Below are 17,346 nucleotides of genomic sequence, written 5' to 3'. Positions count from 1 at the left end.
TTTGTTAGTTTTACCACCATTGTTGATGGGCAGTGCCTACTGAGGTAGTCATTGGAAGTCAGTATGACGTCAGAGTTACGTAAGTGGGCAGGTGTATGTCCCTGTAGTGTCATGAGTCTGGACCCAAATGGTTCGATTTTCACCTTTGACGTAGGGGAAAATGGTATCCTACGCCGTTTGATTTTGAGCCTATGGTCCCTGAAAGTCAAAGTCCCGTCTACGTCCGAAAGTGTGTTATTGCCTAATATCAAATCAACACCAACAAGGTTTTCAACGACTAAAGCAGAAATTTCGAATTTGTAACCTTGAATTGTGACTCTGAATTTAATCGCGGTTTGCGCTTCAAGGAACTGCCCGTTCCCTAGTTTAAATCGAGTAGGAGTCACACTCTGCCTCTTTAGGTTGGAAAGGTGTGGAGTTGATTTAACATAGCGGTCAGAAATCAATGTCTTGGTAGCACCACTGTCAAAAAGAATGAAAATGTGCTTACCACTGTCAATTCGTCCCTTAACAAAGTTATTACTAGTCAGTTGCAGGTCTACGTCCTCTGTCCCTAAGTATGTCGATTTGAGTTTTTGTCCGTCCCTAGGCCTGAGGTGTTCATTTTGGGAGGTGGAATAGAGAGCGCTTCTATTTTCCTCCCTTAATGAAAACCCTGGGGATGTGTGTCGAAGTACTGTCCTGTGTATTGTAGATGATGTTGTTGTTGTTGTTGATGTCGATGATGATGTCGGTTATAGTCATCGTATTGTTGTCTGTGGGGTGGGGGTGGTCCGTAATATTGGGGTCGTCTCTCGCGTTCAATGTCTCTCAACCTATGCCGACAATCCCTCCAAAAATGGCCAGGAATGTGACAATAGTCACACTTGCCAGCGAATCGAGGTCGAGACCGTTGGTCGCGTCCTCGGCTTTGTGACCGATAACGATCACGAGAAGGAGAGCGCCGTCCAGGATGTCTGTCTCTACTATCATGTCGTCTGTCTCTACTTAAACTACGTCTGTAGTCAGAATGATGTCGGTCCCTACTTAGACTACGTTCATGTCTGCTGTGGTCATCCCTATGTCGAGTCCTACTAGCGCTGCGGCTGGTACTGCGGTCAGAGTCATTGTGTTGGGAATGTCGATTTCGTCTTCGTCCTCGGGAGTCTTTCTCTTCGGTTTTAAATCTAAGGGAGGAAATTTCCTCACTTAGGAGGTCGACATCGTCTTGGGTTGCGAATGTCACTTCTTTTGTCGGGGTAGTGTCAGTCCTAAGGTCTATGAAAAGCTGCGCTTTCGCGGCTATCTCGTCAGGGGTGGTCGTTGATGTCGGCGATGCCATAAGAATGGCGGCACGACAGTCGGGGGTCAGTGCAGCAAGTAAACGGTCCTTTATTTGCTTCTCCCCATAGTCTATGTAGGAGGCAGTCTGTATGAGTCGTTGGAGAAAAGTTTCGACACTCTCTCCATCAGTCATAGTCATGGTGTTAAAGTCAGTAACCCTAGCAAAAGTCGATTTGGCGGGGCTAAATCGCCTAGTGAAAGCCGTCTTTAGGTCGTCATAGGTAGTGAAAGTCAATTTGTCTATCCAGAGTCTGGCCTGTCCCTCTAATGTCCGCTTGAAAGTCTTAAGTATAGTCGTCAAGTTGCCAGCATTGTCCGAGTCAATGTCATGGGCGTCTAAATAGTCTTCAAAGGTCAAAATATGGGCAGTACAGTCATTGTAATCTAGTCGGCCGCCAGAAAATTTAGTCGGTAAAAAGTCAGTCTGTCGGAGGGTCCTACTGGTGGTCATGGTGTAATATTGAGTAACACAAAGCCTATCTAATCAAATATCAAAGTCAAATATCAGTAATAACAGTCAAACAAATATGAGTATGAAAGGATCATGAGGATTAAATACAAATACTGTAACCAGTCAAAATAAAATAATGCAAACTCAGTAAGCACTAATCAAAATCAACATGCTCTCAAATATCTCTCACACTGGGACAGTAATAACAATCAAAGTTCCACTTACCCAATGTGAAAGGGTTCAACCAAGTCTCCAATTCCCAAAATGATTGCATAGTATAGTATTCCAAAAACAAGAAATAATCACAAGCAATCAAACTATCAGTCCTCCAAGTTAAGAGTCAATTATCCTTGAAAATGCTATTAGTGTTTACACTGTAAGTGTCTGGTCCTGAATCTGTCTGGTAGTCCTATCGTTGTCAAATGTGTCAGTCATTATTCAGCAAAGCGTCCATTTTTGAAGAATTTTCCCTGGAGCTGCATCGGCGTCAATACCAGTCATGGGTCCTCCTCGTACGTCCCTCAGGTCGTGGTCGTCGTAGTCCTCGATGCGTCGTCATCCAAGTCTTCTTGATGTCGCCATCCAGGTCACGGTCATCATCATTGTTAATAGGTGGAGGTTCAAGTCGTCGGTCGTCAATCAGTCGTCATTTGGAAAGGCCATGTCACCACAAAGTTTGTTGTCTGTCTAATTGTTGAAGTCCATCGCCTGATTCAGCACTGCAGTTTCGAAGTCGACGAAAAATCTGTTATAGTCACATTTCAACAATTTTCAGGTCGCATGCTGCCACGGTCCTATTAATGCTCGGCCTGCATGGTCTGGTGAAAGTCTCCTTCTAAAAGCGATGTCGAGTTGTAATGATGAGGTATTCCGATATAGGATCGATATAAGGTTCTCCACCATGTAATGTAACGGGTGGTGTTACATTTGGAATGTTATTATGAAGCAGAAATGAAGGAGCTCAGGTACAGTTTTGGTACATTTCATCGATGCGAAGTGTTTATTCACAATCGTTCAGAAATATCATGATGAAGTTCAATGACAAGTTAAATGACGAGTATGTACATCAGAGTAAAATATAGAAGTACCAAGATGCAGGAGAGAGAGCAATATCAAGTAGAGGTTGACTCTCTGATGTCGAAATCATGATCTCCCTTGGGGCCTTGGAAAGAACACCAAACTTGGAAAATGCTCAATGGGTGATGGGTGAGAATTTTGGTAAGACAACCAATCAAAAAGGGATAACTAAAAAGAGTGACCAAAGGGGTTGTCCTAAGGGGTGATGTTTGACCAATTAAAAGAGGGGGATTCTTTTGTGGAGGAGGAAGTATTATAAGATAAGGGGCAGACAAAGAGTCTGGTGGTTCACAAGGTGTGTGTATATAATCTTTGGGTAATTAAACCGGGGACAAAGAAGGGTTGTTACAAGGGTGATTGAATGACTCCTTGATGTAAACATCAAGCAAGGGTAATTAACGACAGGAAATTAATAGTAAATAATCTTGGTGTTATATTCTGAGGTGAGTTTACAAAAACAAGGGAATTTAAGTTGAGTTGTTAATGAACAGGAAGTTATCCCCAAAATATCCTAAATATACATTACAATAGCCATTGACTTTGTACGCGTCGAGCTTCGGCCAGAGACTGCGGAAAGGTCATGAATAATTCATTAAGTCCAACTTTCCCGATTTTTCGCGAATATCTCCATTCCCTAAAAATCGGCTGTCTCCCTGACTGGTTATGCTGAACTTACATCTAATTTTTACCGATGACAGCATGGCCTTGTGAACGAACATTGACAAGACTGCACCAAAGTACATTTGTAATGCGAGCGGTACAGTTCTTATTCCGAAGGTTCTGTAGTCCGAAGGTTCGTTATTCCGAAGACTCGTTATTCCGAAGGTTCGTTATTCCGAACTCGTTATTTTGAAGGTTCATTTTAATCCGAAAAATGTGATAAGGTTTGTTATTCCGAAGGTTCATTCATCCGAAAATGAAATAAGGTTCGTTATTCCGAAGGTCGGTCAATCCGAAAATGGAAAAAAAAAAAAAAAGCTCGTTATTCCGAAGGTTCGTTAAAGACCCTATTTCATTTTCGGATCAATGAACCTTTCGGAAATACTCCACAAATGTTCGGATTAATGAACCCTTTTAATTTTCGGATTAACGAACCTCAAGTTTTATCGGGAATTTGTGTGTTTCGAATTAACGAACCTTCGGAATAACGAACAGCACCCATGCGCGCGGTACTGGCATGAGGCATAATGACACAGGGCAAGACGTTTTCTAGTCAATTTTACGTTCCACGGCAGCCAATTTTGCAAAATTCCCAGGCCAGAATCATTAGTCCTTTAAAAGGGATCGTATAGTTTCAGTTGAGACCTAACTTCAGGTTTCTAATATTTTTTTTTTTTTTATTTGTGAGATATTGAGAACCCTCTTATGAAATATGAGAGTCTGTATATATCCAAGAGGAATTCAAAGTTTATTTGATGAAAATTGGTTCTGAAAAGGCTAAGATACCCAAAACAGAGCGATCTGAATAAAAGGTGGGACCCACCCTTTACTATGATGGCTTTGTTTATACTTTGCTTTTGGATTTCTCAGTCATTCCAAGACCGATTTTCATCAAATAAACTTTGAATTCCTCTTAGAATGGTATGCTCTGTACTATTTCATAAGTGTAGTTTTTTGGTATTTGTCAAAAATCAAAAGCCAAATCCTCATCTCCACCAGTGCTATACCATCCCTTTAAAGGGGATGGCTATCTAGTAACTGGTCAGTGGGAATCAGTGGGAATGCTGGGGGATGATTTTTCCAATCTTTGTGAGATTCATTTAAGAGTACATTATATATCTATTGTTGTGTGAAAAATTATTTGCTTCAGAATAGTCTCATATATTCAAGTAATGTGCAGTTTAATGTTTCCAGGTTAGCGTGCCTGGTCAGTGACGGGGCATTAATCTGCACATAATACTTATTATGAGACCGTTCTGAAGCAAATAATTTTCACACAACAGTAGATGTACTCTTAATTAAATGAATCCCACAAGGATTGGAACAATCATCCCTCAGCATTCCCACTGATTCCCACTGATCGGTTACTAGCCATCCCCCTGGGAACTAATGATATAAGAGCTACATTAACTTACGCATTTATGGTGATGCAAAGAAAAATCGATATTGTCTAATTTGCTTTATACGTGATTTCCTAACGGATTGTGAAAATGTGAATCCTTGAAATTGCAATGGTTTGCAGGGGATAAACTTTGTCTTTGTTTTGATGAGGCTTATATGATTTTTTGTTTGTTTAATTTTGTTTGATTGTTTATTTTTTTATACTTCTCATCACAGTCAAATGGAGTGATATTTCTGTGCCACGGGCTTTGGACAGAGTGAACAATGCTATGGGGTTTTCTGTGCCAGTCGCCACTCAAGTATAGGTGTGGTAAAGATACACTCCGTAATGCAGATCAACACACACACACACACACACACACACACACACACACACACACACACACTCACACACACATACACACAAACACATACAAACGCAAAAAAATGTATGCCATTTGTAAACAACATTGTAAAACATTCGTCACTTTATTGTGACAAAATTCATTACAATAATCTCCAATACTATAGTTGCCAATTATATGAAACAATACACTTTAATCTTTAAAAAAAAACCAAAAGAAAATAAAGCTAATGATGATAGATAGATATTGTCCTTCAATGAATGAATAAACATTTTTATTGGAAAATATGTTGAAATTATAGTGCAGCATCGAAAATTATAACATATATATACATGTAGTTGTGTTATTTCATGGTCTCTTTGAGTATACCAGGTACTCATTATTTTCTTTATTTAAAAAGAAATCAAAATTGGCCATTAATATTTGTGATCCCCTTGAATCTTTTCACCCTTTTTTTTTTGCAAGTAAATCTTCAAGAATGGTTTTTTAGTCATTCTGACAGAAAAGGGTTGTAATCTCATCAAACATTATTTCGTATGTTTATCATGATGGTCCCTGCAACATGGAACATGTCATGAAAGTGAAAATGCAACAATTCATTGCATTCTGCTTCCAAACGATTTAATTTTGCTTGAACATTAACTTTTCTAATCCTCCCAAGAAAATGTTATTTAACCTAAATGGGTGTTACTGTACTTCTCTTTTTACATTGTATAAAGTTGCAGAAATAAAAAGTAAATCATAGAAAAGGAAAGGTCAGATATCTCTACCACATTAAAAAAAAAAAAAAAGAATAGGTAGGGGTATGATCATCCAAGTTTTCTATAAGAAGACTGCGTTTAAATCACACTGACACATTGCACTTCACAGCAAATCAGAAAAATTACCCTGTGTAGTCTAAAATACTTTTGTGTGTTAAAAACAAGTGTATCACCAAGAAGTATGAATTGTGTATTCACATTGAAGTATTCTAATCATGCATCTTACCTTTGTTGTATCTAAGAACTGGTGGTCTTTAAAGGTGATGGCTGTTTAAATCATTTTAGACAACTCCTTATCAAACCCTATTTTGAAAAGAATTGGAAATACTTGTCCCCATCAGTATGTTTTGAATGAGTTGCACAAACAAAATTTATTAGTAACTGCAAAGTTATCTTGAACAGCATACCTTGGAAATTATTCAATTGGAGATGGACATATTGCAGTTTAAAACCAAGATTAAGATGGGAAACATTCAACACATTTACCACTTTTAAAAATGAAATGGTATATCAACATTCTAAATGCTGTCAATCCTCCAACCTTTAGTTAAATGTTAAGTTGAACACTCAAAATGTTGAACTACCATTTCAGAAATGGTAAACCCAACAATTTGTGCTAAATCTAACATTTACTAAAAGGTTGGTGGAGTGACAACATTAAAAATGTTGATATACTATTTCATTTTAGAGAGTGGTTAGCCAATTGTCATAAATATACACATACATGTTCATATCCAGTATAGTTTACCATTTCAGCACGATTGATCAATATACGTGTATTTGGTTAAACTAGAAATACAGACACAATGTGCAAACATGTATATCTACACAAGGTGTATTATCAAGTATGCAACAATGTCAGATAAAAACAAAATAAAACAATAATATAAAATGTAGCATTCCAGATGTCATTTACGACAGAATTTGATTACTGATATGAGTAGTTATATATAACAGTATTTCCCTTTGAGGATTTGCAATCACTGGTGATCAACACACTAAAACATACAGAAAAATCGGCTTCAACACCTTGTTAAAATTACAATTTGCACATGAAGTGGATGTGTAGGAAAGACAGCTTCACTTGCTTCATATATTCACACGGGAATGCTTGACCAACCTCTATGCAATCCCACAAAGAGAACAGGGTGGAGTACTGAATGCTTTAGGGAAACAGAGGTTGATTTCAAATTCAGTGCTAGTGCTAGTTCTACCTCCCGCCCAAAAATGCCTTTAATTGAGCTTCAACATCGATGGTCAGATTAATGCAACCATACTGATCACATTTTGTCAATCTCCAACAGTAGATGTTGGCATCAAACAACCATGATAAGTCCACAGGAATTTTGCACCAACAGAGGAAGGGACGCCGTAAAATCACAAATTAAAAGATGCAGTCATGACTGCTTAAATAGTTTTAGACACATAATAAGGAAGACAGCTTAAAAATGCCAGAAATTTCATCCCTTCTCCAAAACACAATGATCTTAATATTGCTCCCAGGCTCAGATTTAAGTAGCCATGTGTAGAGTGTCAATGCATGTTATGAGGGCGACCACTGCATTAGCATAGACTTTGCACGTAACACACTTTGCACCACTGTATTGGATGTGAATGTGGGTCTCGTACAGCAATGCTAACACTAGTACTGAACTCAAAATGACAATGATGATCCCTAGGGGCTGGTGTTAGCAAATGGGGAAAAAAGCGTGTAAACTGCCAACAGCAGAGCTCTCTTCAGCAGACAACATTCAGCACTGGGCCCAATACCAACTACTGGAAATACATCATAATTTTGAGATCAACCTCCCAAAACTGACTGAATTTGAGTTCGGTTTTATTGCCAGTGCTAGCGTTAAGCGATCACTAGCACTAGCATCGGACTTGAAATCGCTTATATTGTAGTTAGCTGGCTGAAGCTGAGCCATATCTGTGCTCCAGCACAAACCATGCTTTTCAACAAGGCATACACATACACATAGTGCTCTACAAGTGAAAGTGAATTCATAGTCCACAAAAGCTTAGCTTCATAGTACTTCATGGGCACATACATGATGGTCAGAATGATAAGCTCTGAATATGATTTACCAAGGGGCTTAAAAATTCACATACTTGTACCATTATGCTTTTGATGAAATATAAAAAACAATTCTGAAGACAATATTGCATAGTATGTACACATATCAATCAAAAGCGATTATCATTTTTCCTTTATTTCATTTTTTTTTGTAGAATATAATTTACTTACATGATACAGTAATGATATTGAGCTTAGGGTATTCAAGGCACTATTCCACAGGAAAAAAAAAACACACAAGGTAAGTGCCAAATTGCGTCTCGCATATTCGCGTACAAGAAATTAATAATTTTCTAACTCCCAGAAGTTCATTGACACACCTATGACCTTTGACCTTATGGTAACCTTCAACTCCCCAAGGGACATTTACCATCCAAGTTTGGTCACAAACAGACAAAGGGATCAAAAGTTATTCACTATGAGCCATAAACAAAACACGCCATAAAAACTTAACAATGGGCCCTAAAAATTTGTTGACCCCTTTCTGTGACCTTTAATTCCCCAAGGGACATCTAGCGTCCAAGTTTGGTCACAAACGGACATAGGGATCAAAAGTTATGAGCCACAATCAAAACGCGCCCTAAAATCTTAACATTGGGCCCTAAAAGTTTGTTGACCCCTGTCTGTGACCTTTGACCTTGTGATGACCTTCACCTCCCCAAGGGACATCTACCATCCAAGTTTGGTCACAAACGGACAAAGGGATCAAAAGCTATGAGCCATAATCAAAACACGCCATAAAAACTTAACATTGGGCCCTAAAAGTTCGTTGACCCCTGTCTGTGACCTTTGACCTTGTGGTTACCTTCAACTTCCCAAGGGACATCTACCATCTAAGTTTGGTCACAAACAGACAGATACATCAAAAGTTACGAGCCATAAACGAAACGCGCCCTAAAAACTTAACATTGGGCCGTAAAGTTAATTGACCTCTGCCTGTGACCTTTGACCTTGAGGTGCCCTTCATGTTTGGTAAAATGTGTAACTCTGTATTACCACTCTTCCCTCCAAGTTTGATTGAAAATGAAATCCTCAGTAGAGAGTTATTCAAGTTTTTGTAGCGTTACGGACAGACGACGGACGGACGACGGACAGACGCCGCAGGCGATCCCTCTAATAGTCTCCCCACACCTCCGATGGGCTCGACCAAAAAACATGATTTTGTGCTGCTGAATAGCAGACTCCATACGTGCCTACCATCAATACACACAGATGCACATGCAAATAGATTCTTACTGCATAAATCATGTTCAGGTGAACTTTGTTATAACATACTGTAAAACGAGGAATTTTCGCGTGCACTTTAATTTCACGAATTTCGCGAGCGCCAAGATTCGCGAAATTAAAATGCATGCGAAAGTCCTTGTTTACACTATATGCATTGAACGCCAGTGGCACTTCGCGAAAATTTCATGCCACGAAAAAGGCTGTCTGCTTCAATTCGCGAAAAATTCATGCCGCGAATATATCATGTTTTACAGTACATGGATTCAAAGAAATTAAGTTAATACTATCTCTGGAGTTTAATGGTAAAAATGTCATCATTTCCCCTACCATCTTTAATGAGATTTGCTTTAAGGAGAAAACTATCGAATGATTATCATTAGTGAAGTGTCTTACAATTATCTCAAAATGAGTGAAATACATGTACCACTAATGGACACCATACATGTAAAAAGTCACAAATGTTCCAGTCGACTCCCATTATAACGAAGTCCTCAGGACCGGCAGTTTTCTTTTATTATATCAAAAGTTTGTTGTAACTGAACAAACAAACAATGAAAAATATAGAGAGTCTAATAATGTTGGGGTCTGAATTTTTACTTGGTTGTAGGCCCTGACCAGGATTCTGCTACAACTGTGTTCCTAATGATTGGAGTGCACTGAAATACAAATTTCTACAATGACCTGCAAGACTTAATGGAGAGGGATGGTTTTATCATTTTGGTGGAGATGGGACATCAGGTTTCCAATTTTATTTCTTTTCTTTTTGTAAATTTCTATTTGTGTGTGTGTGTATGTGTGTCTGAGATGAGAAATATGAAGGAGTATATAATTCTGATAGAAATTCAAAGTTATGTGATGAAAATTGGTTTTGAAATGGTTGAGATGTCCAAAAGCAAAGAGGTCCTAATAATAGGAGGGACCCACCTTTGATTATGACCACTTTGTTTTACTTTGTTTTTGGATATCCCAGCCATTTTAAAACCAATTTTCATCAAATAAACATTTCATTCCTCTTGGAATTGTAAGCTCTTTAATATTTCATATAAATATTTTCTAACTTGCAAAAAGTTAACGTCTGAATCTTCCATCTCAACCAAAACTATACCATCCCTTTTTAAAGTGCAGTCAGAGGGTACATCAATGCAGCCGACATCTCTCAGAGTAGAGGGGCACATCAAGGCTTCACTTCATCATGTACACCCCCTAAGACACAACAAAATATCAAACAAACCAGTCTGAGGTACCTGTAAAATACACATTTTGGACTGAACAAGGTGACATCTCACTGGACGAAAAACATGATTTACTCTGAAGACTCACAACTGTGGCAGGAACTATCAAAATACAGTTAGGCATGGCCACAATGTCAAGGTGATACATGGCATTAGTCTACAATCGTATGTGATTCATTTCATAATCAATTCACATTCATTATTCTTCACATTTACTATTCTTCTCAATGGAAAAGTAACAGTCAGAGGGAAAATTAGCATATGCTACATTTGTAAGTATTAAAGCAAATTACAATTAGTACTGCGTAATGTAGTACTGTCAAAACAGTTTTAACTGTCAATACATCAGGTACCTATTATATATTTTTTTAAATTGTGGGGTAATATTTACCATTACATTTGTGGAAGACCTATCAAAGTAAAGTTGACAATGTGATGATAGACAATTGAGACAGACGCCTACTGAACATAAGACTAATCTTCAGCACCAATGACAATAACTTTTGATCAGTGTCATACTGCTCAGAACCCTTTTATCAAACTCGGAAAGTTCTTTTTTCATGAGAGATTTATAATGCTGAAGGAAAACTCTTCTATAAATAGCTCATTTGTCATCAAGTCCTGAACACAGCAGTCAATTGCTTTCAGTTTCTTGTAAAACGAGGAATGGTCGTGTGCATTTTAATTTGGCAAATTTCGCACAATTAAAATGCATGCAAAAGTTCTTGTCTACATTACATGCATTGAAAGCCAGTGGCAATTTGTGAAAATTTAATGCCTCGAAAAAGGACGTCGGCTCCAATTCGCAAAAATTTCATGCCGCGAATATATCTTGTTTTACAGTATACATGTATGCCTGTATATACAAAGGCAGTTCTGAAAGAAATATATAATATCAACATCCTTCATACCCTCATTTAGTGCTCTCAAAATTGTATTCTTTTCTTCCGTTGTCAAAAGGATTTAAAGTCACACTAAGTGCCAAAACTTCATATGTTACTCTACACAAGTTTAGAAACTGCACTAAAATATATCAAGTCACACATAGATGGCTGTGCAGCAACGTAGCTATACAAAATGGCTGGAAATGGAAAAAGAATATATCATCATGGGGCAACTTCAAAGAATAGAGAACAATTCTTACAGAGACTTGACAATCAAGTGCAATCACCATAATTCTACCAGTGTGCCCATTTGTACACAAATATATTCTGTCAACCTTGTAATAGACAATGCTTGCCAGGTTTGGTGACAATTTGACCATGTGTTTCAAAGAAGATGTAACTGCGAAAATTGTCCAACACTTTGGTTCCCCCCGACTCAGCTCAAACGGGGACACAACTGGATCTGACATGAACTAACTTAAAAATATATTCACAAAAGAATGTTATGAGATCATTTTAGCTGTATCGTTCCTGCTTTGAAAGGGGAAGTGCTTCCCTTCCTCCCCTAAGATTCCTTAATTAGGAGATTTGGGACCCCTGGGTGCCCCCAAGTGTGGCATTTCCCACACATACAAATTCTATCACCCTAGCAATAATATCTGCTTCCATAAAGTTCCCAGAATGTGTTTGCATATTGACACAATGCATATCAATAGTGATGAAAATCAAATATTTACCTATGCTTACGGTTCACCTATTACAGGAAGATAAGGAAAACCAATGTAACTGGCATATCTTGTTTAGGTTCGATCATAGGAAGTTCATTTCAGGTTTTGTGATAAGCAAATCTGATGAAAATGCTCCTGCCTCAATATTTATAAGATGAACTACAGTTGTATCAAGTATCCACAATCCAGGCTAGAAATGTACAATTATTGACAGATATTCTTCTAAAAATATATTTTCTCCACATACAAAGCACATAGAGGCATGTGTATCATTATGTCAGGTTGCATAAATGGGCAAGAGTGCAAAATTGCGGCAACTACTGGCAAATTTTGCAGCTTGCCATTTTTGACATGTGATCCTGACAGTATCATAAGCTACTATGATCAACATTACCATAGTTTTACATCAATGATTTTCAGAATGAACATTGCCGTGAAACTTGTATCTTTCAACAGTGCTCTCTTGAATTCACTGTCTGTGTACCTTTAAAGTAACATCTCATCTGCTTTTTGTCCATCCGCAGTCTGACAAGTGAGAGCGTGCCAAATTTTTGCGTCAATCATGCATCAGTCAACGTTGCATGTCAGCTGCAATAATGGAGTCAGTTTCCCTACAGCTCCTGTATTTGTGATGATCAGAACCCCATCACCGCACTTCCCTTGCTGCATCATAGCAACCAGCATCCCACAAGGCCCCAGCTAGTCTTGCCTTTGTGGCCCCACTTGCTCTCTGGCCCCGCCATGTCTTGAGGATCTGGTAGACAGCTTCTTCCCCGCCATACTGACTATTATCCATGACGATGTTATCCACTTGAGCATCCCTGAGACCAAGTCGGCGTCCAAGCGATTTCATCTTTGGCCCTGGCACAGACTTTGCTATGTCCTGGCAAAGTTGCTCTGATACCATTTCATTGGAGTCTGTACAGAGGATGAAACAGTAAGTGATGAAATAGATATGACTAAATTTAACATATTAGTGGCAAAATGAGCAAAGAAAATGGGAGTCCATCTGGATTCAAACCCGAGACCTCCGGATGCTAGCCCGGTGCTCTACCAACTGAGCTATAGAAGGCCCTGTTCAGTGTTTGTCCCAGAAACCCTAAATTCTCAATACTTGGATGGTCAGAAGCTATAGCAGTGTGTTTGTGTGTGACACACACTTAAACCTGGTATAAACCGGAAGGATAATTCAACTTGGGGATAAATGTGAGGGATCACTGAAGTGATGCAGCTTTTGGAGTATGTAACAAATGCAGACAGAAATAAATTAAATACAAATGCAAACAGAAGGAAACTGACCAGAAATCAATATAATTTATTAGTGGCATGTACCCACCAAGACAACATTAGCTCTAGGTTTTCTTCCCCCTGTTCAAGGTGCAAATATGCAAGTTGGTCCACTGGAGCTGAAGACACAACACAATGATCTTGCCAATCTCCACTTCAGGAAAGTTTATCATATTTTTTCATATATTCTGCTGTAAATGTGATATATTTCCTTTAATGGCTAGAATAGAATTCAGATCATCTCAAGCAATTTCCCCCTTCAAATGATGAAGACATGGTTGGAAATACCAAAATCATTGTCACTTATTACATGCCTCGGAGATTCCCCCTACACTAACAAAAGCATAGAGAACAAATCAAAGATATTAACTTTCTTTCTCCAGCGCTTCATAAACATGCTAGCTACATCCCTCTAATCTCTTTAATTCATATATGTTTTTTTTTTGTTTTTTTTTTGTTTTGTTTTTTTTTTTGGGGGGGGGGGGGGGGAGCGGCATTCATGCTCCACGTCCATATCTTAATGTGGGACCAAGCAATGGCAATGCACATTTCTATCTTAGAGAGTTGTCTGTTGCACAAAAAGCCCTTATCTTCAGGAGAAGAAACAAAGCTGTTAAGGGCAATACTGCACATCACTTCCTATCAAGGCTTGAATCAGATTTAACATAAATATGGCGTGGAATTGCCCTTATAATCAGGTGCAGGTAAGGAACAAGACATGGTGTGTGTACAAAAATTCCCACTTGGCATCAATGCATCTGTATTCTCAAATCATCAAAAAGTCAGCAATATGAATACTATGCACAGTTCATGGAGTCTCACAATTCCAACCCTCACCCTGCCCTGCTAAACCCAAGTTGTAACGGTTTCAGCGCTCATCCTGCTTAATCACCCGAGAGTTTTGGTGGAGCCTCCTTGCACTGTTGCTGCGATTGTGCACCACGTTGCACCTGTCTGGATGTCCGCCCAGATGATGCTGGAGAATGCCGACCCCGCGGTACTGAGTTTGAAGTCACATGACTGCTTCCATAGTAATTATACTGGTCCCCAACCACAACGTTGGATGGAAGCTTGTTCAGATGCAACTCTGCCCGCGCTATGTGAAGACACAAACAAACAGCATGACACCAATAAAACTTGTTCACTCGTCATTAGTATGGATCTCACTTATGTTACTGTCACACCTTTGTGTACTTTGCTTACGTTTTGCTTCATATTGCCGGAAAGCAGACATACGCAGTCACACCTAATAAAGCCAAACAAAATGTGCTATGTATTCTGTACACAGATAAGTGCAAAGAACTGAGCTAGTAGCTCATTAGTTTTAAAACTTTTTAAACTTTCGCAGGCAAGCGCAATGGTAAATTGTTTACGAGCGCATACAAGTGGCAACTACCATTCAAGAGGACTTTCATTATAATGAGAGTTGTTTGTATGTATAGGTAGCAGGAATGCATGATTCTGCAATGCTACAATAGGCATGTACAAATTGTATCTCATGAGGTCTTGCTTGCTTCCACATTCCAGACATGAATGCAATATTTTTCTATTGAAAAAAAAATATATATTATTGTAGTTTGTCAATGAACATGCTTTTTCCAGTTTAGCATTCAGAGTCGATACATACTCACTCCAGACTAAAAGATCAAGTACAATTACGTACTAAAAATAAACCTATATTTCATTACTGCAATACATTCATGCAGGCGATAAACTTGAGCACAAAATTCATGAGAATTTGAAGAGTAGCAGAATCCTTGCACGAATTTACATGGAAGAGTCGCTGCACTATGAATCATGTCGCAGGAATTCTGAAATGATTTGTGACACACTAACCGGTACTTTAAATGCTCTGCAGATTTCATACCTGTTTTTATGTGCAATCCATCTCCAACTGCAGTACCAAAGAAAAGAAATTGATAATGCCATGAACTTAACACATATGAAACATTAAAATCATTTTCATTAACCCGTTGAGGACGAGTCCCGAGTATACTCGGGCAGGTGTCTATGGGAATTACGTGTTGTAGCAAATTCAAATCGTCCTCAACGGGTTAACTGTGCAAAGAACAAATACCCCAGTAAAGATAAAAATGTTTTAAAAGGGATATGAGTGAGGAGACTGAAAAAAAAAGTAAAAGTGGAACACAATGATTATGCGAGATCTTAAAAAACATAATATCCTGACAAAATTCCACTTATATATGAAACAAATCATCCACAATATTCCAAACTCTTTTGAAGAATGAAGTCCTATGTAATGTTTATGAATCCTAAGTCTGTCTGACAATAAAGTACATCCTCACAAGGGTTTGACTAAAGGGAATTCAAATGGTAATCCAAGATTTATGATCCAATCCTTTAATCCAGATGAGACTGAATGACAGCTACCCACCTGACTGAACAGTTGAAGATATTGCACTGCTGCTTTTGACTTTTGTTTCTCCATCCATCTCCTTGCTATCCTTTTCCTCCAGTTTTTCAAAGAATGCCATGCCCTTTGCATACGTATCCTTGCACAACTCAACGTCGATCGTGGGCTTCGCTTGTCCACACACCTTGTGCAGTTCCTCATCGGCAAAGCAGGGAAAGAGCATGGTACAGAGTTTACCATCGCTGCAAAGTCTCTTCAGGTCTGTTAGGGCCTTGCCTTGACTTGCTCGAAGCGTCAGAACAAACGGACTGTCAGAGTCTGAACTTGGGAGCTTGAGATGGACCAGCGTAATTCCGTATCCATCAAGGCCTACTCTTGCAGAGTGTAGACACTGTTCCACATGACGGTTTGACCACCAGTTTCGATTGTGGCATCTATCTATGCACGTCCACATTCCCTCTTTGATTTTTCTTTGAACCTTGAACACAGGTTGAATGAAGACAGTAATATCTGTAATGAACCAAAAAAGAAAATACATTGACAAAAAAAAAACCACCAAATACATACTGTTACACACTTTATGACACTTGTATGTGGATGACTAAGTAATTCATGTCACATCTAGCATTTAAATACTCATGACCATTCACCTTTTAAAGACACTCAGTCGTGGCGAGTGGTTTGTGCGGCACGGAGACGAACGCAACACGCTGCCTCCCCCATTCTGTATCAAATGTAGTGACCCCCGAATGAGAATAGCGCTGGCTCAATGGGTCAGCGAAAATACGGTAGGCTACAAGAAAGCTCCCTGTGCTTATCTCCTAACCCAAAATGGCTGTCCCAGCGAGCCACGAGAGCTTCCGAATGGACGCCCACTCTCAGTGCGCATGCGCATGAAGAGAGGCCAAAAGAGCCACGCGTCTTCTGGCCTCTCTCCTCCAATCACCGCAGCTCGCGGTGACAATATTTGTGTATGATGCGTACACACACACGCACACACACACACACACACACACACACGCCGCAGCGTCTTCTGGCCTCTCTCCTTCAATCACCGCAGCTCAATGTTTGTGTATGATGCGTACACACACACGCACACACACACACTTGTCTCAGTGGTAGCATTGCGCAATTGCATGCACAAACTTCGGTCGTTCGGAGTTTACGTACCATTAGGGATGGCGATCGGCTGCCTTTAAACCACACAACAGCAACATAATGCTGTTCCTACTACAAACATTCTAACAAAGTATAGCATCTAACATTTAAGAGACTTTCAACAGATACTGCTTGAATAAAGACAAATTTTGAATATGGTGGTACATGTGTTGTGTATCAAACAACCATACACCATTACCATAAAACATAACATGACAACCAGCCACACTTGCTATGCACTAAACACTATTCTATCCATACACTTGATATCAAAATGGTCTTTGATAGCTTGTTACCATGGCAGGGGAAAGAGCATCAATTCAATATATTGCATATAAATGTACACATTTAATCGTTCGTGG

At 39.1% G+C, this 17,346-nt stretch overlaps 2 protein-coding genes across 2 annotated transcripts in view; both read right to left on the bottom strand.

Moving 5' to 3' along the window:
* Window positions 1-810: 810 nt before the first annotated feature.
* Window positions 811-1,774, bottom strand: LOC139709480 (uncharacterized). Its single transcript, XM_071621441.1, has 2 exons — window positions 1,075-1,774; window positions 811-908 (listed from the first exon to the last, which is right to left on the bottom strand). The coding sequence occupies exons 1-2, from the start codon at window positions 1,772-1,774 to the stop codon at window positions 811-813; spliced, it is 798 nt and encodes a 265-aa protein (XP_071477542.1).
* Window positions 1,775-12,105: 10,331 nt separating this feature from the next.
* Window positions 12,106-17,346, bottom strand: part of LOC139709479 (uncharacterized) — a 28,679-nt gene continuing 23,438 nt past the window's right edge. The window contains exons 11-14 of the mRNA XM_071621440.1: window positions 15,848-16,336; window positions 15,320-15,346; window positions 14,345-14,548; window positions 12,106-13,083 (exon numbers count right to left, since the gene is read on the bottom strand). Of these exons, the coding sequence (XP_071477541.1) occupies window positions 12,812-13,083; window positions 14,345-14,548; window positions 15,320-15,346; window positions 15,848-16,336 (992 nt within the window). The 3' untranslated portion in view covers window positions 12,106-12,811. The remainder of the gene's footprint in view (window positions 13,084-14,344; window positions 14,549-15,319; window positions 15,347-15,847; window positions 16,337-17,346) is intronic.

This window comes from Diadema antillarum, unplaced genomic scaffold, assembly GCF_040938485.1.
Source record: "Diadema antillarum isolate AM-2024a unplaced genomic scaffold, OU_Dant_1.0 seq00001438_RagTag, whole genome shotgun sequence".
In the NCBI taxonomy this organism is placed as follows: domain Eukaryota; kingdom Metazoa; phylum Echinodermata; class Echinoidea; order Diadematoida; family Diadematidae; genus Diadema; species Diadema antillarum.
This window is presented reverse-complemented; position numbering and strand designations above follow the sequence as displayed.

Bases quoted from the DNA above. Each gene is read 5' to 3' on its own strand.
- LOC139709480 (XM_071621441.1), bottom strand. From the start codon at position 1,774: ATGACCACCAGTAGGACCCTCCGACAGACTGACTTTTTACCGACTAAA. The intron at 909-1,074 runs GTAGGACTCGAC...TCGGTCACAAAG, and splicing joins CAGTACCAGCCGCAGCGCTA to CCGAGGACGCGACCAACGGT.